The sequence below is a fragment of the Mustela lutreola genome, chromosome 12 (assembly GCF_030435805.1).
Source record: "Mustela lutreola isolate mMusLut2 chromosome 12, mMusLut2.pri, whole genome shotgun sequence".
Taxonomy (NCBI): Eukaryota; Metazoa; Chordata; class Mammalia; order Carnivora; family Mustelidae; genus Mustela; species Mustela lutreola.
Window position 1 is genome coordinate 23,171,963 of NC_081301.1, and position 22,481 is coordinate 23,194,443.

Consider the following 22,481-nt stretch of genomic DNA (forward strand, 5'->3'; position numbering starts at 1 on the left):
GTGCAGGAACTGTATTGTCAGTGTGGCTCCTTAGTTATTATTTGGACTTTCACCAAGTGTTCAGACTTGAATCCTCACAAGACCACTCTGGAAAAGGCCATGCTTTCCAAGGCCTTTGTAGCGCAGGACTTGAGGGCCCAGGCTCAGATCCACGCATTCCTAGTTGGATGATCCCGAGCACTTCAGTGAGGTCACTGAGCCTCAGTTTTGCCATCTGAAAACTGGGTATACTCCTACATTTCAGGACTGTTGGAAGGCCTAGTTGAGGGACTGCTAGCAAAGCTTTTAGTAGGGGACCTGGCATATAAAAATGCTGTCCGTCGGGACTATCATCGTGTTCTCATGCACACAATAGAGATGCTGCTTGACACACAGTAAGTACCAGATCTGGGATGTGGACCCAAGTCTGTCTGGCTACTGTCCGTCCTCCTGCTGCTCCGCACTGCCCTCAGCTGTCCTCCCCGGGCACACACCAGCCCAGGCAGAGCTGCGACCTCACCAGAGCAGCTGACCGCAGAGAGAGCACATGGCCCGTGGTTCTTGTTATTTTAAAGTTACATCATAATCCAGCGGCCCCTGTGTGGTACTCAGCTTCAGTCAGCTCCTTGGCATCTGGCTGAGGCGACAGGCTGCCGTCACTCCTACCCTGAGGTAAACTCAGGAAGCCGCGACCCCACGTTCCTCGTGATCACAGAGCGGAAGACACACGTCGAGCGATGTCAGCTGCTGCCTGGCTCTCTTTCAGTGCATTCTGTGTGCTTTATTTCTTGCAGGGTGAACATTCTAAAAATTTCTTTCAAAAGGAAAAAGTTCTTTATTCATCAGCGACAGAAACAGGTGAGTTATGTCTGCGCTTGCTTTGTTTTTTGTGTTTGTAGCCACTTTATAGCCGTTAGTTCTGCGGTAGGGGATGGCAGCTGGCTATGTGGGTGACTGGAGAAAGAGCTTGGTGTGTGCTGTGCAGAAAATGGAAACCGGAGTCCCGAGTTCCCGCTAGAATTCGTGGCTTATCGGGTTGGAGATGTAACTTGCTTGGGAGGCCATGACAATAGGTTTGGATCTTCAATGCTCCACTGCCCTGACCAGCTGGGTAGGCTCCTTAACGTCCCCTGCCCAAGCGACCTTGTTCTGGCAGTGCAGCAGTACCTGCCTCTCAGGGAATCCCGAAGGTTAAGTAAAAGAGCACTGGTCAGAGCACTTGGCATGAGCCTACAAGGGGTGGCAATAAATGTCAGCAAGATGAGGTTCTTCCCTTAACGTGTTTCTAGTGCTCAGTAAGGGGACCTGGGTGGCTCTGTCAGTTGAGTGTCTGATGTCAGCTCAGGTCATGATCGCAGGGTCCTAGAACCAAGCTCTATGGCAGGCTCTGTGCTCTCTCTCTCTCCCTCTCTCTCAAATAAATAAAATCTTTTAAAAAATAAGATAAAATGGGGCACCCGGGTGACTCAGTGGGTTAAAGCTTCTGCCTTCGGCTCAGGTCATGATCTCAGGGTCCTGGGATGGAGCCCCACATCGTGCTCTCTGCTCAGCGGGGAGCCTGCTTCCTCCTCTCTCTCTGCCTGCCTCTCGGCCTACTTGTGATCTCTGTCAAATAAATAAATAAAATCTTTTAAAAAATAAAATAAAATACACAGCAACCTTTGCATGTGTCTCCTAAGAGGAGACCACTGGTCTCCAGATGACTGCGGTTAAAGAAGAGAACTTGAAGGTATGGACGCTGAGGCTCCCACAGCTACCCAGGGAGGAGCTAGTATTCTAATCGGGGACACCTGCTCTTTCCACGACCCCACACTCTGTCCTGTTGTGCTCTGTATTTTTCACTTACTGTCCTTATGTTCATTTCCCAGGGTGTCAGAGATAATATGTTCTTAAAACGGCTTCACCTACCATGCAATGAGGACATGCAAGGACACATGGAAATGAGGACAGTAAAGCCCAGAGCAAACTAGGACTAGAATCTGGGTCTCCTGTCCCCCCCCCCATTGCAAGATTGAAGGTGGCCCCAAAATGTACAAGGTGGTAATTTAGCATGAAAACAGAAAACTGAAGTAGGATGAAAGTCAAGGAAGTCATTAAAGTGAGGATATGTGAGCACTCGATTTAGCTCCGTGCTTGGGGGACAAAGGGAGAAATCCAGAGGCTTATCAAGTCCCAAGTTTCAGGTAAATGGAAGAGTATTTCTTCAGGAGAGATCTTCCCAGAGCTAATTTTTGAAAGAAATGTATCACGCAGCCTTTTTTCTGGTTGTTCCAAATATATCCAACCCAGGAGTGTAAGTACATTTGAAATCAGAATCTTCACAAAGGATCACAAGTAATGGTGAGGAGTAGAGTCAGGGGACGCCTGGGTGGTTCAGTCCTTGGGCATCTGCCTTTGGCTTCTGGGTTTGAGCCCCACCTCAAGCTCCCTGCTCAGCGGGAAGCCTGCTTCTCCCTCACCCACTCCCCCTGCTTGTGTTCCCTCTCTTGCTGCCTTTCTCTCTTTAAAAAAAGAAAGAAAGAAAGAAAAGTTGAAAAAAAAAAGAGTAAAGTCATCTTTACCGCATTAATAAGCTGGTTAACAGAGCCTGTTCCTGACCCTGTCACACTGGTTTGTGGCCTCGGGCATTTTGAAGCTGGTTTTCAGCTGTCTGTTGCATCGTAGCCGACAACCACTGATGTGGGCTTAGAATCCCTGTGAGCCTTTGCTCCTTCCGCTGTGCAGGTGAAACCTCTACTGTGTTTTTCCTCCCAGACTGAATCCAGGGAACATATCGTGGCCTTCAACATGTTAAATTACCGATCTTGCAAAAACTTGTGGAAATCCTGTGTCGAGCATCATACGTTCTTTCAGGCAAAGAAGCTACTACCTCAGGAAAAGAATGTTCTGGCTCAGTACTGGACTATGGGCTCTAGGAACCCCAAAAAGTGAGTATTCTTGAGGGTATCCACGGTAGACTGAGATGTGACTGTGTCCCCATCACCGCCGGGTAGGGAACATCCTTGGGGGAAGGGGTTGACAGCTCTCCCAGGGGAGCTGCGTGGCTCCAAGTGTCTCAGGGGCAACAGCGTCTCCTTCCACGCATAACTCAGCTGCTGCTCATGGTTCCCATGCCTCCTTTCTGCCTCCGCAGCTCGGCTGCTCTGGGAGTGTCCAAGCAGCCCGAATTACAACTAGTCCCACAGCGTGTCGCAATAAGGGAAGCCCATGTCTGTGACTCTGAGGGTCGTCCTGCTGCTAAGAACACCTCTCCCACAGATTGTTAATTCCATACAGTGCTCCCGAATAATGCATGAGCAGAAATCAGGCTTCCCAGAGTCAAGTGACATTGGGATATACTACATATCACAGTCACAAAATAACAGTAATTATGAAAACTGGCAATCGAGTGTTTACTTGGTACCGTGCACCTACTTAATTATATTTAAATTACATTTAAATCCTATGTGTACTGATATCTACAGGAATGATAATCAGAATATTTAATAAGTAGTGCAGTGGAAGAAATTTCTCTTCTAAAATTTTCACTTTAGAGTGTATTTCCTAAACGAATCCTGCAGTTTATGTTTTTGTGTATTTATTCTAAGACTGCCCTCTTAAGTATAAGATCTAGCAGAAATGATCAAGCTACTGTAAACGGTCGGTTGGTTTGAAAAAATTGTTTTCATAATTTTGTTGTTGATGTGGCTGTTACTAATGAAACAGGGGCCCCTGTCTACGCCATTATCTGATATGTGGGACTGTATCAGACTATTTTCGTGACATTCCCATTACATTGATAATCATTAGGTAAGCTTTTTATAGATCCAGTAAGCAGTGAATTTCTGTTAGTATCAGTGATAGTATTTATGGCGCTAAGTGTTCTCTCTCAGCTTCTGATGAAACAAGACCAAATATATTTTCAAAGTTTCCAGCTCATATAATATTATCTAATATTCTATATGCTTAGTGGCTCTTACTGAACATGTCACAGACTCAACTTTATGGGAATTTGCCATTCACTTTAGTTGGACCTAAGCCTTCAGGCCAGCTGACAGGACTGGATAGTGAGCAGTTGAAAGCCAGGACTTTGCTGAGAAGACTGAGTTCAGAATTTACTGTTCAAATTTCCTCATTTCTGTCAAATACAGCCAACACAGAGTTGGGGGTGAGGTGGGCTGGTTCTGTAAGAGAATAAACAACCCCTATTTTGGGTACAGTAAAACAACCAACCATCTTGGGGTGCCTGGGTGGCTCAGTCGGTTAGGCGTCCAACCCTTGATTTCAGCTTATGTCATGATCTCAGGGTCATGATTTCATGTCCCACATGGGGCTCCACGCTCAACATGGAACCTGCTTGTCCTTCTCCCTCTGCTTCTCCACCATGTGCACATTCTCTGTCTCTCTCAAATAAATAAAATCTTTAGAAAACAACAATAACAACAACAACAAAAACCATTTTTCTGTTCTGTCTTGAGATTTTGTGGATTGAGAATTTGGGAGGGGCTTGGCCAGCCACCTCCCCTGCTCCATGTGGTATAGACTGGGGTTTCTCAGCCATAGGCAGCTGGTGGCCGGGCTGGGCTGCAGATCCAAGAAGACTGGGCTCCCATGCCTGATGGAATGATTGGATGTCTGGACCCCTTCCTTCACTCTGTTCTCAGGGCCTCTTCATGTGTGCTCTCCAGCAGGGTAGTTGGATGTCTTATGCAGAAGTTCAGGGCTCTGAGGGCAGAAGCACCCAGTCATCTTCAAGGCCAGGCCCGGAACTGCCACAGCTCCTCTCGGTCAGAGTCGTTACAGGCCAGCCCTTTCAAGAGTCCCACATTCAAGAGTCCAAGAACTTGAGCCATTTTTAATCTACCACTGGGGGTCAGTGATTTGGGGACACAGGTCGGCAGTTCTTCACTGCAAAGACCAACTCCATTGTATTGCAGATTTTAGCCCTCGCTGTGTCCATTTTATAGATGAGAAAATTGAGGTTCACTTCTATGATTTGCCCAACCCTAGAGCTACGCCTACATATTTGCATGTGGGGCCTCCTGATAGAGGTTCCACATAAAAGGAACTGGTTCAGTATTTTGCAAGCATAAGGGACAATGAAACACTTTTTTTCCCCTAAAGAGTATCTATTAATAACTTGTGACACATACCTTGGGGAACTACGACATTAAACTTTTAAATCCTCTTTCTCCCCTTGTTCTGAGGCAAGGTTCTCAATCAATGCTGATTTGCTTTCTGATGTAGATTCTCCTGGTGATTCTGCTGTGAACATTTTGATCAGGGTGACAGTGATATTCCTTACTGTAATTGAGTAGCTTGATATTTTCAGGAGAGTTTCACGTTCTTCTGGGTTTTTTGTCCCACTTTTTTTGTTTGTTTGTTTGGCTTATTGGTTTTAGGCTGCAAGGAAATGCATGGAATGTTTTTGTTTTTTGTTTTTTTTTTTATATTTTATTTATTTATTTGACAGAGATGCGAGAGAGAGATCGCAAGTAGCCAGAAAGGCAGGTAGGGAGGGTGGGAAACAGACTTCCTGCTGAGCAGAGAGCCCGACACGGGGCTCGATCCCAGGACCCTGAGATCATGACCTGAGCTGAAGGCAGAGGCTTAACCCACTGAGCCATCCAGGCACCCCTGGAATGTTTTGATAAGACCTTATAACATTGCTTAAAATGTAGGAATGGCATGGGGCACATGGGTAGCTCAGTTGTTGGGCATCTGCCTTCGGCTCAGGTCATGATTTCAGAGTCCTGGGATCGAGCCCCACATCGGGCTCTCTGCTCGGTGGGGAGCCTGCTTCTCCCTCTCCCATTCCCCCTGCTTGTATTCTGTCCCATGGTGTCTCTCTCTCTCTCTCTCTCTTTGTGTCAAATAAACAGATAAACTCTCTTTAAAAAAAAAAAAAAATGTAGGAATGACAGAACTGGATTTCCTTTAAAGTGACTTCAAACCCTGTCCCTCAAAGAATTCATTCCTTGGGGGTCTAGATGGCTAAGATTTCAATTCTCTAGGTATAAATAGAACATGGACGTTAGCTCCGAGGAAGCCTGTTCATACAGCACGGGGCATGGAGCGCTACCACCGGAGCATATTCTCGGGCCTTCTTTCAGAGAGTTCTCTCTGATTTATAGCTTATGGCTTCTGCCAGCTCGGATGACAAAAATCACCTTCTTGGAAGGATGGTTAATGTTTGTGTTCATGCCATTGTGAGTGACGTGAAAAATTGCTTGAAGTTATTTGAACTGTTTTTGTGTTAGCCTGAAAATACCTTCTCATCTCCTCGTAAGGTTTGGTTCTCTTCTGAGCGCCAGTTTGTTGTTTACAGTAGTAGGGCCAAATGCGTTCACCAGAAGCAGAGATACAACAAGGAAAGGCCAGGGCAGAAGGGAACCACTGTGGACCTCGTACCTCCACTTCTTGTAACCTTGGCTGGTGTCTGTCATCCAGAAGCTAATAACCCAGCCCTCCGCCAGGGAGGGAGCGTGCGTGGAGAGACTGTTGCTTTTATGGTGTAATCTCTTGTTGAACATGTCTGTCCGCGTAGAAAGTGAACCTTGCTTCTGGTTTTTCAGGTCTGTAAATAACCAGTATTGCAAAAAGGTGATTGGAGGAATGGTGTGGAACCCAGCCCTGCGGAGATCATTATCAGTGGAGCACTTAGAAACCAAGAGCCTGCCTTCTCGTTCCCCTCCTATCACTCCCAACTGGTACGTCCTCCTGTGGTTTGTTTTGGTACTAGCCACCAGTAGAAACTTTATCTCTCTTAAAAACTCAGCTTCCTAAGTCTTCCCAAGATAGGTGACCCACAATCAAGGTTTGTGTTGCTTGCTTGGCTCTTATGGAACGAACGGTTTACTGTTTTCATGACACACACAGGCCTCGCTCAACATTTTCCTTAGTGTGTGTAGCTGGGATGTTCTTGTTTTTAAGAAGTCGTTTGGTCTGAATTGCAGAACTACAGCCTACTGAAAAGGCCCCCTCTTGGAATTAGAGTACACACTGGCATAGTAACATTCTGGGAAATCCTGTGATAAGGAAGCACACCGAGCTTAACATCGTCTGTGTTCTGTTAGCATCACACAAAATAAACGTCGGGAAAACCTAGTAAAGGGTCGCCGGGTAGGGTGTGTGGCCCTCCGCAGCAGGAGCAGACGCCCGTGGGGAAGTAGCCTGGCAGCGTTTTAAGAGAATGGCTTTAAAGGAAGAAAGTGGCAGTTGGCAAAGTGGGAAGGACAGCGTGTGGCCGCTTCACCCGGCCTCAGATTTGGGCCCTTTTGTTAACTCACAAGTTTCTTTACCTCTCTGGTCTCAGTCTTCCCATCTGTCAAAGGGTTCAAAAATCACCCAAATGATTGAACAGTGCACAAGTGCTTTGTAAGTAGAAAAAAAAAATCAGGTGGAATTCTTATTGTATTGTATTCGAATGTTCCTCAGAGACACCAGGCCAGTTTTGTGAACCCGTCCAGAATGGCCGGGTGTCATCCGGAGGAGGGGAAACCAAGCCAGAAACCTTACTCCAGCTCCCCGCTGGCCTGGAGAGCATGGCTCTGTATTCATGCCATAAAAGATGCAGGTGGACCTGTAAATGACCAAAGAGAGGCCTAGTAGGACTAAGGGAGATTCCAACAGGCAAAAAAATGGGGCTGCTGTGCAGGGCCCCTGGCTGGGGACCTCCTCCGCCCCCAACCCGCAGGGCCGGATGCAATAGGCAGAGATGCCGATGGTATGTGGTGTTAGAGATCCTGGCATAACTGAGTAGATTTGTTTCTTGGTTTCCCAAGATTTAGGCCCCTCATCCTAAAGTGGTAAATCTGTGCTGTAACATAGCAGCTTAATTTGTCTGGAAGCCTCTGGGGGCAGCGATGCCAGGGCCCCAGAGCGGAGGCTCAGGACGGCATCCAGGAGAACAGCGGGGTTTGATGTCGCCACACCCGTGGCCGGGAGCTTTGAGTGCTATTTATAGGTCCCCTTCTGAGGAGTCACGAGCCTTTCTTCCCTGCTCCGGACACAGTATTATTGATTATCTGGGCCCCGGGGGAATGGGAATAGCGGAGGCCCTGACAGTGTCCAGGAGACATGGTTAAGGAAGAAGAAGGCAGAAAAACGGAGAGAAAGTAGAAGGCTCAGCAGCCCGGAGTCACCCACTGCAGGAGCTGATGCCCAGGGGCCGCGCCAGTGGTCCAGAGAACACGGCTTCATTGGGTCATTCTCAGGAACAGGTGGGTACAGCTGAGGCCCAGAGAGGTGGTGTGAGTTGCCTAAAGCCACACAGCAGCTGCTGCTGTCGGAGAAACAGGGTGGTGGTGCCATGCCCGTCTAATAGGGCCTACAGGTTGTATTTTTAAAAGCAAACATTTCGGGGTGCCTGGGTAGCTTAGTCAGGAAGCATTTGCCTTGGGCTCAGGTCATGATCTCCGGGTCCTGGGATCGAGCCCTGGCTTCCTCTCCCTCTGCTGCTCCCCGTGCTTGTGTTCTCTCATTCTCTCTCTCTGTCCAATAAATAAAAATGTTAAAAAAAAATTTCCTCTTGGATTAAGTGAAATTCCATGAAGGGATGAAGTTGAAGTAAGGTTTTGGTTTTGCCAAAAACTGTATTTTGGCTGCTGCTGCTGCTGCTGTTGCTTCTTTTTTTTTTTTTTTTTTTTAAATTTTGTAAATTTTATTCATTTATTTGACAGAGAAAGAGCACAAGCAGGGGGAGCAGCAGACAGAGGGAGAGGGAGAAGCAGGCTAGCCATCGAGCGGGGAGCCCAGTGCAGGGGTCGATCCCAGCACCCTGAGATCACGAACCAAGTGGAAGGCAGATGCTTACCCTCCTGAGCCATCCAGGCACCATGTATCTTGGTTTCTAAACCCGTTACTTAATACTGGTGTTCGAACGAATCCGAAGTATTGACCAGTAGTCAGGATAGTCTGTTATTTGTGCCCTGAGACCTTGAGTCTTCCTAGGAGGATACTTTACTCTAAATCAACCTCGCCACTTCCCAAAGGGCATAAATTAATCTCATCGGCCTGTTTTTATAGCCAAAGCTACCATGCTGGGGGCTACGGCGCGGGGGCTGAGAGTCTCGAGGACTGGTGTGGCCCTGGGCGGATCCCAGTGTGGCAATGAGTTAACCGGCTCTTAATTTCCAACAGTGCGAGCCAAGGCATCCTTAGAAAGGTCAGGGCACAAAGTTAGATCCCTGATGCCTGGTAAAGTTTTTAAGTGGAATTTGCTTTCAACACTTCACACTTGACCTTGCCCCCACGCAGGCGAAGTCCTAGGCTCCGGCACGAAATCCGAAAGCCTCGACACTCTTCTGCAGATAACCTTGTGAACGAGATGACCTACATTACGGAAACCGAAGATGTGTTTTACACGTACAAGGGCTCCCTGTCCCCCAAAGACAGCGAATCGGAGGTTTCTCAGAACCGAAGCCCGCACCGAGAGTAAGAAACATGTTCTCTTCTTTGTATCTGTGCATTTTGGCTGTGGAGGGATTTGCTCAGACCCAGAGATGGCCATTTAAATCAAGGGCTGGAGCCTGCAGCCAGCTCGTCCGCTGCCCTCTGCCTGCATCAGAGTGTCCTTCCACCACAGGGGGGACAAGCTGTACGCCTGGGGTCTCAGGCTTGCACTTTTTCTTGTATACTCTCCACAGACATGTTAGCTCTCTTGAACCGTCTCTACTTGATGAGCAAAGCCCTGTTTTAATTAGTACATGTTCCAGAGCGATAGCTAGGTTAATCTGAATAACAGTATTTCTCTAGATTGCCAAAGTTTCAACCACTGCAAGGTTTCTGGGTCACACGAGATAGGCTTACTTGGCCCGTCCACAGAAAGCCTTCTCAGATCCGCAGTGTGCCCTCGGGGGTTTTATGGGGAGAGGGGCTCATCTTTAATGAATCATTAGTGTAATGCAAAAACATGCGAAGACCATCGCCTGCATTTTTGTTAACTTTTTGTCAACAGTTGGGGTTAAATTCTTTTATGTCCCCACTTTCCCTTTGTTAAATGTGACAGACTCCCTTCACATCTCAAGGCCAGGGGAAAAAAGGTCTTTCCAAAAGTTCTGGGTTGAGTGCTTTTATGATTCAGTTAGCTGTATTGAATTCACTCATTCCTTTAGCGCTCCCCGGTTGGCTCAGTTGCTTGGGCTTCCCTCCCTCCAGCTTCTGACAGAGCCCCTGCTCTTCTTCTTTTTTCATGGGTCTTACTTTTTTCTCTTAATGAATTCACAGTCCTACCCGATCTATACGTTGTAGAGTAAGCGATCTCAAAATCAAGTTTTTGCAGTGGACAAGACCTAATCATAGATAAAATGACAAGTATGAGACGACCGGGTCAACCATTAGGAAGTCAACCGTAGGCATGGAGTATTGATGCTGTTTAAGTGCCATACTCTACCGGAAATCTGGAACATAATGCCTCCCCTAATGGCACAGGATTAGCGAGAAGGCACTTTAGTTAATCTGTAAATTTTTACCACTCTAGCTGGTAGGCTTAACGCACTCAGCACACCCTGACTGTGTTCTGGACTTCGCAGGTGAATTGCAAATCTGGCTTCCCACTTACATGGGAGGTTGTTACCTCTCTATTGTCCCTGACCGCAGCAAATGTGGTTTCTAGCTTATCTGTGTTCTTAACACCTCTGGTTAAATAATTCTCTCGTCACTGTTTCCTTGTGACCTGAGCTCGGGTGATGCTTTTGTTGAAATGATCCCTATCTCTTGCTCCAACTTGCAGGCCTGTTGAAGTGACAATGTGGAAGGGTGTGCGTTCCTTCGTGTGACACCATGGCTTTGCCAACCTAGATAGACAAGGCAAGAATGCAGGCCTGCATGGTTTGAGCCAGTTTGAGTCGGCCACAGGGTTGTGTAGCTTTCGGGAAAGGAGAAAGAGGGTTTGGGAAATGGATCGAGGGCTCTGGGAAGCTCAGTCTCACACCCTCCCTGGGACCCCTTCCTCTTGTGGTTTGCAGCCCCGTCATGGAATTGGGGACTGTCCAGACTCCCGTGGTCCAGGGTAGCAGATTTAAGTTTCTTAACATTGAAATCCCATTCCTCAGTCATCCGAGCCTCATTTCAAGTGCTCAGGAGCCACATGTAGGTAACAACTACCATACTGGATGGAGCAGACAGAGAACCTTCCCATCATCACAGAAAGTGCTGTTAGCGGTACTGATCAGTGCCACATAGAGAGAGAGGGATGCTGTCCGGTGGGGTGTGGGTGTTTTTCAAGGCTGCGTGTGGTGCAGACCACAGCGGCATGCCGTACGTACCCTTTGCTGCTCACGGAGGGAACACCAAGGCGAATTAGACAAGTCTTTGCCTTAAGGGGCCTCCAGTCCAGCTGGACAAACAGCATATTGTCAGCCTTCGTCACTGCGTCTTCTACCACTTTGGGAAAAGGAAAGGGTTTGGGGAACAGTCTGAGGGTCCGAGAAACCCAATTACGTGTCCCACGTCAGATTTTCCTGCCGTGGCCTGCTACCCACATCATGGCATCACGTGGCAGCGAGACCGTCACAGCCCAACACAGAAGCCACTAGCCACGTAGGGCTATTGGACTTGACATTCAGGGGCACCTGGGTGGCTCAGTCAGTTAAGCAGCTGGCTCTTGCTCTCCGCTCAGGTCTTGATCTCAGGGTCTTGAGTTCAAGTGCTACGTTGGGCTCCACACAAGGGGGGGAGCCTACTTTTAAAAAAAAATACATTCATTAAAATTAGATTCAAAACTCACTTCCTTAAGTCCTGTCTAATTCAAGTAACTTCAGGCCGTGCACACCCTGACGCGTGGCCCATCAATTCTGTCTGAAACTCCCCCATGAGATCTTATAAGATGTGCATTCCCCGGGGCACTTTCTGTCTTGCAGCCTAATGTTCAAAGTAGCAAATAATGGTGATTCCACCGCAGCCTTCCTCGTCACAGCTCTGCGAGGTGTGACAGGAGACATCTCACGGAGTCCCCTCGGTGGCCGTACGTGGCATGTGGGGCGAGCAGGTGAAACATGGCAGGCCCTGCCGCCTCAGGTGGGGACCCCTCCCTGCTGGCGGGAAGCTGCCGCCCGCTGGGTCTTCAGAGGAAGCTGCCCCCCCTGCCCCCAGAGTCCGGGGGTCGGGGGTCCCTCTACTGCCCAAGGCAAGCAGGCAGGGTTGTTCCGTGCTTAATGAAAAAAACTGGGAGTGGTTACTGGAGGGAGTATTTATTTGCAAGGCCTTTAAGAAACGTCTGGCATGTTTTCGACGGCCTGTTTGTGCTAAGAGGCAAAAAGAACTATTCTGTCAGAGAATAATATCGCAGTCTGGAGGGTTCCCTGTAGAAAGGAGAATGAAGTGTACCGTACTGTACCCATGTAAACAAGCAGAAGAAAGAGGCAGGAGGGAAAAGAGCAGAGCGATGGGGGCTCTCGACCCGGAGTGGCGCGGCTCAGGCTCTCTGAACGTTATCTTGGCGGGTGAGTCACCGTCCGGGCTGTTCCGTATTTATAGCAGCGCCGCCAAGTTTATGATTATCGTTCTGAATCCTTGGCAGTTCGCTTTGTGCCCGAGTCAGCTGTGCTCTTTTGTTACTCCCAAGGTTCTCAGCCCTTCCATGTTCCTTCGCTGGCTTCAGAGCAAAGTCCGGACCCTGCAGGGAAAGGCAGTTTCCTTCATGGGGGGGAAAAATTTTTTTTTTAAACCGACCACTCCCCACGACCCAGAAAACAGGAGAGGGGAGGTTCCCTGAAGGAACAGTGACTTTTCAGAGCAGAGCCTGGCAGAAAACCCACTGGGGCACGGGGCAGGGTCGTATCGGAAGGGATTTTTCGTCGTTGGTTTTTCCCGGTTGCCCTGACGGGTCCTCAGAGGGAGGGCGGCTCTGTGGGGTGATGCCTCGGGATTTGCTGGCCTCTCTCTTCAGAGCCAGCCTTGTTCCAGGGGACATGGGGCGGCTGTCACTTTTTATCTCAAAACTCTATGCAGACAACACGTGAGTGCACCTAACGCTACTGAACGGTACACTCGAGAAAGGCTAGAATGGTCAGTTTTGTAGTGTGTGTGTTTCCCCTCTGCTGTTAAACACTTCTAAAAAGAACTTCTGCTCCTCGAGAGGGACTCTGGGGACCCCCTCTGGAGCCACATCGGCCGTGCGGGAGCACACCTGGCCCAGCCACCTGGGTCTCCCCGCCGGCCGTGGGGCAGCCTGTCCTGGTGGTGGGCAGCCCCATCGTCCAGCCTGTGCAGGGAGCCTTGTCCTGGACACTCGCTGGGCCAGCACGAGCCCTGCCTTTTGCAGATCCCGGCCTCGAGCTCCTGGAACAACACGGGTGGCGTCCCTTTCTCATTCTCCCTCACAGCCCCATCTCCCCTCCTTGACATCACTTCCCATTCCCTCGGCCACTGTCCACCCTTCAGCCTGATGGTCACCGATCTCTGCACGTCGGTCCTGGACTAGAGGGTGACCCCCGGATTGGGATGGGGTGACGGGATCCGTGTACATCTGAGGGTTTCTGTCGGAGGAGGCCAGCCCGCCGCGGGGCTGCCTTAGCAGTTCTGTGTTTGTTTTCTCGGCATCTCGCCTGTCCTCCACCAGGACATCTGACCACTTGCGTGTGGACGCATGACCGATGCCCTAAACCTCAGGGACCCCAGTCTCCACTCACCGTCTCCCTGTCCCACCTGTGGCTCCTCCTGGGTCTTGGCAAGTAAGGACTGCATTTCCCTACTACCTTGTTTGCAGCCGTTGGGAACCTCCGTCATCCTAGACTCCTTTCCTTCTGCCTTCCTCTGCGAGGCCCTCACCTCAGTAATCTTCCTCCCAGGCTGTTCTTGAATCGGAACACCGTGCCACTGCGCATCCCGTGGTCACCCACCTTCATTGGTCATGGGGACGGTCATGATCATGTCCTTAATCTTGGGTCCAGCCATCCCTCACACGTCAACAGGCTTCTCTTTGGGAAATCTGTGTCCCAGCATGTCACTTTTTCAGAGTTTCATGCCTCTGCATATGCTGCTATTTTGTCCTTTTTGTTAATAGTATTTTTCCTAGTCCATCTTCTTCCCTCTCAGCTACCTGTTCAGACTCCTGCTAATTCATCTCTCAAACTCCAGGTCCAGTGCTCCCTGCTCTGTGAAGGCTCTCCTGGCTTCCTGCTGTACACTCAGACAACTGAGCATCTCCATTGCAACAAGATATTATTTGATTATTTTTATACTTTAAATTCTTCTCTTTTTTTTTTCTTAATTCTTCTCTGAAACTAGACTGTGAGTTCTCTGAGAGCAGGGATAGTGCCCTGTGAACCTCTCCTTCCCCCAGACCTGGCATGGTGCCCGGCACTTAGTACATATTCAGTGAGTACTTGCATGGTTGGACAGACAGATGGACAGATAGACAGATGGTTACAGGAAGCAGTGGGATGCCCCCTCTGCCACTTTCACGTTAGGTACCCATATCCTGCGAACAGCATTGCACGATTTGATTTATATGCACACGAAGAAATCAAACAGACCTCCTTTGGCGAGTTGAGGTTAACCATCATTTGTGAGCAGAGCCGTGTGGTAGGTCTGCGGCCGGTCATATGGCAGGAAACTCTCCTCAGAGAGCTAAAGCATGAAGTGACTGAAATGGAATGGCTTTCTTGCTGTTGCAATATCTTCATGTCTGAGGGAGAAGCTGGGGGTGTGGGACGGATGCATGACCCATGATTCCATTAGCGCAGAAATAATAGAGCCCAGAAAGCAACCCATCTGTACCGTACTCCCTGAGCCACTTCTGCCACTTCTGAAGCTTTGATCTTGGGCCGTTGGCATTTACAACAGATTTCAGAGTATCTTCAGAGTATCGTGTGCGGTACTGTCCTAAAAACCCACACTTGAAAAGAGTATTCTGTTTGTCATTCAGCGACCCCAATGTGAAGATAAGATCCGTATGAAAAATTTCTCCACGGATCTCATGCACAAGAAACATGGCACTAGGGGGGAGCTGGTACCCTTTCTTGTAGCCCTCACACTCCTGCTTTAGCGCAGCTCAGGGACATCAGCAGCATCTCCTGAGAGCTTGCTGAAAATGTGAGCCTCAGGCCCAGCCCAGGCCTGCTGAATCAGAGTCTGCATTTTAACAAGATCCTCGGGGGACCCGTATGAACGTGACCCCCTCAGAAGCTCTGAGCTCGCAGAAGCTGGGAGCTACATAGCCCACCTTTCCCCCTCCGCCTCCAGGTGACCGAGTGAATTCTGTGCTCTTCTAACGTAACTCAGCCAAGCCCAGGTCCTTCAGGAAGGTGGTTTTCTTCTTCATTCACTCAGCACCATGCTTGAGCTCTCGCCGCGTGCCTGGCTGGGTGTCTTGTGTGCTAGGATAGGAGAGGAAGAGGAAGAGGACGAAAGTCTCTGCCAACAGGGAGAAGCTCACAGACTCGAGAGAGAAATGACAGCAAATGGCCCCTGTTCTGTCACACTACACAGCAAACGCCTCCTCACCAGGCACCCGGTTAGAGCCGGGATGCCCTCCGTAGGGCACGGCTTTGCTCCCTCCAACAGGCTTGAGGGTGCAGGTCATTGTCCTTTCGTAGGGTTTCGGGAGCTGTGGCATCAAAGCGTCCCGATGCAGGAGTTTTCTTTCGTGGGCAGTCCTACCATTTTCAATTTCCTTAGCTTTGCTTCTCTTCTGAGGGGTGAATTCTGGCGTGACTTTGGCTTCTCATACCTGTAGTCGGTGGCACTGAGAGTTCTGAAACGTGTTTTCCTGCAGGTGAAGGCGCTTTGGTCTGCCGGTCCGTCTGTCCTTGCCCCTGTCTTCCCGGCGAGCTGGAGGTGGGCAGCCCCTCCCTGGCTGCTCTGGCTCCCAGACAGCAGTGACAGTCCCTCCCCACCCACTGTGTCCCCCCTCCTCTGACAGGTGCCCCTTTCCTGCCTCAGGCACAGACCCTCTTCGCAGTTACTGGCTTTCTCAGCCCACACTGACTTCTTGCCTCAGCTCACCCTACCCCCTTTCTTCACTCCTTTCCTTAGAACCCAAGTACCCCTGGCGGCTCCCCTCATACCTCCTCGCCCACCAGACTCCCCCTCAGTAGCATGAAGCGTCCTGCTTGGTTTGGCATCTTGGCTCCTGGCATCCGTGTGCTGCATCCAGCTGCCACGTTCTTGTTGCTTCTCATTTGATGTCCTCCTCACCATCTGTCTGTCCATCCTGCACGCTGAGCAGAACGCTACTGCAGCCTACAGGGAACGTCTGTACATAGTTGATCAGCCAAAAAAAAATCGTCATATGTTTAATAAATTGCTCTCTAAAAGTAACCTCTCCATCCCTACTTAGAAAATAGGATTGGGCACATAATGACTTGGAATATATTATTTTTAGCACTGTGGGCTGTGTTAGATCGACCGTTACATTTTATACTGAAAAAGAAAAATACTTTAAAACTTTATATGATGTGAGCCACGCATCCAAAATGTAGAAATTAAACACCATGGACATAAAATTAGACTTTTTTCTTGAAGTTAGTTCTCTCTTCTGCTTTGTTACTTTGCTCTTCTGCTTTTTTGTTTATATGCCCTTCACCCTTTCTGTCGCTGTCACCCTCCAGAGTCTTCCAAACATTTGAAGCTTGTTTGCTATTTGCAACTTCACATTAAGGGTTCAGCTCCACCTCTAGAACTGTAAATAGTGTTTCCTAAACTGGGTTTGGCTTGATTTTTGTCTGGCAGCTGCCAAGCAGTTGCCCCTCTTGCCACTAGGGGGTGCTCTTATATGCATGAAACAGGCCAAGTTACCCTATTTGGGGGTAATTTTTTTTAAAGCTTTAAGTAAATTAAAGATTCACTCATTTTCACTCTGAAAACTTACCACTGGTATACAGCTTCACTTCCAAAATATCCTGTCTCTGAAACCTTTTCCCATCCATAGCACCCCTTGTCACCCAGCCCCTCGAAGGCCATAAGGCCACACTCTTGTCTTGCGTATCACTGTTATTTCTACACAGGTCTGTCACTGAATTTTTATATTCACATAAATTGAGATAGTGAATTATTGTGTGAACATGATACAGATTTTATGTTTAGAGTAAGATAATGTGAATTTTCTAGGAAACAGAAGCCCCAATTTCATGAAAAATCCACAGATAAGGGTTTGAGATAAAAATTTAATGAGGCAGCAGCACCATCATTTGTCTATTATGTGTCACTGAATGCCCTGTCTACTCTCCTCTGTCATCTTTTAAGTCCATTTGAGGTTAGAATGTGGCCGAGTCTGTAGTAGGTAAAGAAAACCCTATAGTCTGTAGGCATTTTAAGGCATCTTTTGCTAGGCCTGTGGCTCTGGAGGGAGGATAGTGGGGGTGTGTGTGATGCAGAGAAGTCGAGTGTCCTACACAGTGACAGCTGAGATGGTTAATCCCTGTGACCCTCTGTGGTGGGGGGGGTTGGAGGGGGGTCTTAGGAACAGACTTGGTGTGGCCTGGAGAAGAAAGAGATGCCTGGGGACCCAAGTCCATCAGATTCTGTATGTTAAGGGAGCGGAAAGCTGAGTGCCTTTGGGCAAGTCACTCAGCCTCTCTAGACCATAGTTTCTTCATCTGTGAAATGGGAGTTAGACCAAAGGATTTCAGAGGGACTGTTCTCATAGTCTGTAATTCTCCAAGACAGAATTTCCTGTGCTGATGGGAATGTTCTGTTGGCTCAGGCTGTTAAGCATTGGCCTTAAACTTAGGTCATGATCCCAGGGTCCTGGGATAGAGCCCTGTGACAGGCTCCCTGCTCAGCCGGGAGTCTGCTTCTCCCTCTGCCCCTCCCGCCCTGCTCATGCTCTCTCATTCTCTTGCTCTCTCTCCCTCAAATAAATAAAATCTTGAGGCACCTCGGTGGCTCAGTCAGTTAAACATCTGCCTTCAGTTCAGGTGATCATCTCAGGGTCCTGAGATAGAGCCCTGCATCGGCTTTCTGCCCAGCAGGGAGTCTGCTTCTCCCTCTCACTGTCCCTTTGTGTTCTCTCTCTCTCAAATAAATAAATAAAATCTTACGACAATAATAATTAACAAACAGGTTAAAAAAAATTAAAACATCCTTTAAAAAGAAAATTCTGTAACCGTGCCGTCCAAAACTTGTGTGGCTCCTGAGCATTATTCAGATGTGACCAGTAAAACCAAGGAACTTCTGATCTTCATTAAATGTAAAATGGGCACAGGAGGACATATATTAGAGGGGGGAAATGTATAATCTCATTGTACGCAATTAATGGCGATCACAGGCAAATACTGCAAACTAGGATTAATGTAAATGTCTTAGAAATGGAACTTCAGTCCCATTTGGGGGAGGCTGGGTAGCCAAGAGTCCTACTGACACAGAGCTAACAGCAGGAATGAGATGAAAGGAAAAAGCTTTCAGAAGGGATGGAGGCGTACATCTGAGTGAGCTTTGGTAATTAAGCCACCAGAGTAGCTGGGCACATTTCCCTGTCACCTTCAGAGGACCTGGGAAGGGAGCTGAGTTTTCAGCAGCTCCTGGATCCTCCCTGTCCTCCTGCACCTTTTCCCCAAAACTAAAGGTGGTGATATTCGGGCCGGACAAGAGCAAGGGCAGCCCGTGGACCCCGGGTGTGCCAGAGCCCCGGCACTGACCTTTGGAGCTCTCCTAAGGTTGCAGGAATTCATGACAGCCCTGGGATGCCAGGCCCCGACCGTCAATGATGCTTGTTCTGCTAACATGTTAATCCAGTGAGTAAGATGTCTCCTCCTTCCCCATAATGAAGGAGTATATCCGAGAACAATCCAGCACAAAGCTGCCTGACCCAGAAGTCATCCAGTTCTGTGTCTTCATCTTCAAATGCTCCAGGCTCCTGCTCACCAGATGGCGTTGATCAGCAGTTCTTAGAGGATTTCCACAGGGTGACCAAAGGGGGCTCCGCCGAGGACTGCAGCCAGTACTACTGTGACAAGGTGGGTGAGCTCGGGTCCCGGGGCTGCCGAGCAGCCCAGCCGGTGACCACCCAGGCTTCCCTGGGCCGAGGTGCCCTGGGGGCAATTCAAGTAAGGTGGACCAAGGGGAAACACCTCCTCACCGCCCCTGAGAGCGAGAAGTAACATAATTAATCATGTCTGCCACATTTTCCAGAATGATCATGGCGATGGCTACTTAGTTTTGATCCGCATCACGCCAGATGAAGATGGAAAATTTGGATTTAATCTGAAGGTATGTCGTGTGTCTTCATAGGGATGCCGTCTTTAGATGGCTTTTCAGTTCCCATTAGGAGAGTGCTGCTTGCTGAAGTACAGGACACTGAGGACACTGGCTCAGGCCTCAGAACTGGGGAGTTTCTGGCGTGGCCATAGCGCTGCCTCAGCCCAGCGGCCTATGCTGTGCTCAGTGCTGTCCGTGCACTTCTTTATGTCACCCCACTGAGGGCTTATAATCGGTGAAGTGGGTATTTTAAAACCCGATTTATAAACGTGTATTGAGGCTCAGAGCAATGATGCACCGTTGGCCAAGTCGATCTATCTCCAGAAGAGGGGGTTTCAAGGGAACCCTGAGCATCACTAAAGCCGATGAGAGAGAAGAGCCGCGCAACTTACAAGGCCATGTACAGGGTCGTCCCCCACCTCTGCCTGCTTTGGCCCACAAGTCACACCCCATCTTTTTCTGCAAATAAAGTTTTATTCGCACGTGGCCACACCCATTCATTTACAAATGGTTTGCGGCTACTTTGACACTGGTGGCAGAGTTGAGCAGTTAGAACAGAGCCCTCTCTCCCATACCTACTTACCCTCGGGCCCTTTACAGAGTGGACAAAGCCCTGCTCTAGAGCAGAGCGAGGGCGGGTGGTCTCCACTGCCCACCCCCACGGCTGCCACGGCAGACTCCCCTTCCGGTACCCCAGTGCCCCACTGAGGACCTGCCCTCACAACATGTGACTTTTTCTACAGCTTCTGTCTCCAGCTTCTGTCTCTGATGCTGGAAACTCCCCTTGCCAGCAGCACTTCTAGGCTGTGCTTTTGGAGTCCTCGGGGGGATGTTGCATTTTTAAAAAGGAGCGCGACCCTCTGAGCACATCTTTAGTTCGTGCAATATGGGAATGGCAGTGAGAGACATCTGAGCAGTCCTCTGGTGACCCCACTAGACCCCACGGGGTCGCAAAGCTTGTAATCCTGAAAGGATGCCAACCCCTGGGATGAGAATAGGTTCAAGTGAGGTCTGAGCCCTCCCCGGGTCAGCAGTATCTGCGTGTCTTTGTTGCTATGAGCTATTCAAGTGTTTTGTTTTTTGATTTATCGTGTTTATAGGGAGGCGTGGACCAAAAGATGCCTCTCGTCGTATCAAGGATAAACCCAGAGTCACCTGTAAGTGAACACATTTCGTTCTTTCCTACGTTTCTTTTCTGCTAAATCCAACATTTCTCTTTCCGTGTGCCGTTCCTTTCCCAGCCACAAAGAGTGTGTGTCAGTGCATGCATGGAGACGGAAAGAAAGAATGGAATCCATGTTTTTTTCCAGAAGTTTGCCCGTCAACGAAGCACCAGCCTCCCCTGAGAACTCATTAGAAATACAGAATCTCGGGCCCCACCCCAGACCTCCTAAACCAGAATTTGCATTTTTCACGGGGCCCATTAAAATTTAGAAGTCCTCTCAAGGAAGGGAAACGGAGGCACAGGGTTTGTTGCTCTGCTCACTCTGCACAGGGACCTGCCATCCCACACCAGCACCCTGCCCCCCGGCCCTCCGTCTTGGCCTCCTCAGGAGAGGGTTTGCTTTTCTAGAACAGTGAGCAGCCACACTGCATCTCCTTAGAAGGAACCGGGTTGGGGCTTTTACTCCTACGTGGTCCTTAAGCCCGTAGTTTCCTTTTTCTTAGTGCCTGTGGTCTGTTCAAATTACAAGGCTTCTGTTCTACACTGTTCGGTGCTTTGCTTCTCTCCGTACTGGTTTCTGCCTTTGGTGTTATGCTGACAAAGGCTTTCTCCATTGCAAGAGAGACAAACCCTCACATTTGGCTGACGAATTATTTTCTACCAGCACATCGAGAAAACAGCAGCTCCGAAGCCTCACAGTTACTTCGTTACAGTAATAAGTGGAGGTTGGCCATCGTAGAGAAAAGGCTGCAGGAAGTCTCGTAGCTTTTTTCTGAAACGCTGTATGACTCACATCGGGACCGTTGACAGTCCCACAACCCGCGACCGTGTCTGCACAGCAGCGGATAGAAAAATAACGGCGCGGTCGTGCCCGAGGGAGAAGAGAACACAAACATGGTCTCAAGTGTCTGGGCTCCGAGGGCGTCCGCGTCCTGCCCTTGAGGATTGTGTTATGGTAACCGAAGAAACTCGCTTTTCCTCTCCACCCAGGCGGACACCTGCATTCCGAAGCTGAACGAAGGGGATCAAATCGTGTTAATCAATGGCCGGGACATCTCGGAACACACCCATGACCAAGTGGTGATGTTCATCAAAGCCAGCCGGGAGTCCCACACGCGGGAGCTGGCCCTGGTGATCAGGAGGAAAGGTAAGGGCGGCCACGGGGAGGAGCCACGGGGCCTTAGAGAGGTGGGGCCCTATGTGGCCCGTTCTGTGGTTTTGAAAATGTTGAGCTCGTAGCCAGCATTGGAAAATCCAGGAACTTTCGCCTCCCAACCAGGATGTGCGACTTCTCACTTGAGAAACGTGAAGATCTGCCCACGCAGGGCCCAGCCCCTCGTGGCCAGCCCTCTGGAGGTAGGCAGCACCCACCCAGCCCCTTGATACGGAGCATGAGCTCTGGTCCCTCCCCGGCCGGCTCCCCTGCACCGCGCTCCTTTCTCAGCTGCCTGGCCCCACAGATGTTTGCATTTTCGGCCCCTTCACGAAGGGTCGGGTTCTGTCGAAGCCGGTAGAGCGGAGGGTCCCAGGGTGATCCTCCCTCCTTCGCTACTGGGTGGAGGGGCCTCGAGCAAGTGTCGTGCCCAGTTCGTGCTCCTGTTCACTCTGATGGAGAGTAAGGGTACGCTAACCACCCCGTCACGGGGTTCTTGTGAAGACAGACTGATGCTTAGACTTGGAAAGCACCTAGAATGTTTCCTGATACCTGGCAGGCATTTGAAGGACGGCTTCCTTTAAATACCGTGACTGGTGTTGCTGCTGCTGTTGTAAAATAAGCCAAGCCCTTGAATCATTCTGCCCAGATTTAAAATAAGGGCGATGAAGTGCGTGACTTGAGGCCCGGCCGCACACCTCTGTTCTGGCCTCACAGTGTCTATACACCCAGCCCCCAGGCCCCCACACGCCTGCTTTCCCTCTGTCCCCATACATCTCTAGGCCCAAAGCTGGCCTGCATCCCTGAGGCCTCGCTGGATCTCTCCAGATCCCTCCAGATCCCCAGTGCCCCACCCCCACCTACCGCCAATGCCACGCCCAGCAGGGCGGGTATTCTGTGGCTGTAGTTGCTGATGTCAGCGCAGCCCTCGGTAACTGGCCTTGCGATGTGCTTATTGCTTTACATAACGCTCTTAGAAGGTCAGCATGGTATCCCTAACCCTGAGGGAGGGGATGAGGAAACCAAGTCACAGGTTGGCTAAGTTGTCCTGCGCCCTGAAGCCGG

At 49.6% G+C, this 22,481-nt stretch overlaps 1 protein-coding gene across 4 annotated transcripts in view; it reads left to right on the forward strand.

Annotated features, from left to right (window-relative positions):
* PTPN3 (protein tyrosine phosphatase non-receptor type 3) overlaps positions 1-22,481 on the forward strand; it is a 111,213-nt gene that overhangs the window by 58,776 nt on the left and 29,956 nt on the right. For all 4 annotated transcript variants that reach the window (XM_059143169.1, XM_059143168.1, XM_059143171.1 and 1 more), the window contains 8 exons: positions 774-837; positions 2,734-2,906; positions 6,534-6,668; positions 9,217-9,393; positions 18,671-18,857; positions 19,033-19,110; positions 20,199-20,255; positions 21,254-21,410. In XM_059143169.1, the coding sequence (XP_058999152.1) occupies positions 774-837; positions 2,734-2,906; positions 6,534-6,668; positions 9,217-9,393; positions 18,671-18,857; positions 19,033-19,110; positions 20,199-20,255; positions 21,254-21,410 (1,028 nt within the window). The remainder of the gene's footprint in view (positions 1-773; positions 838-2,733; positions 2,907-6,533; positions 6,669-9,216; positions 9,394-18,670; positions 18,858-19,032; positions 19,111-20,198; positions 20,256-21,253; positions 21,411-22,481) is intronic.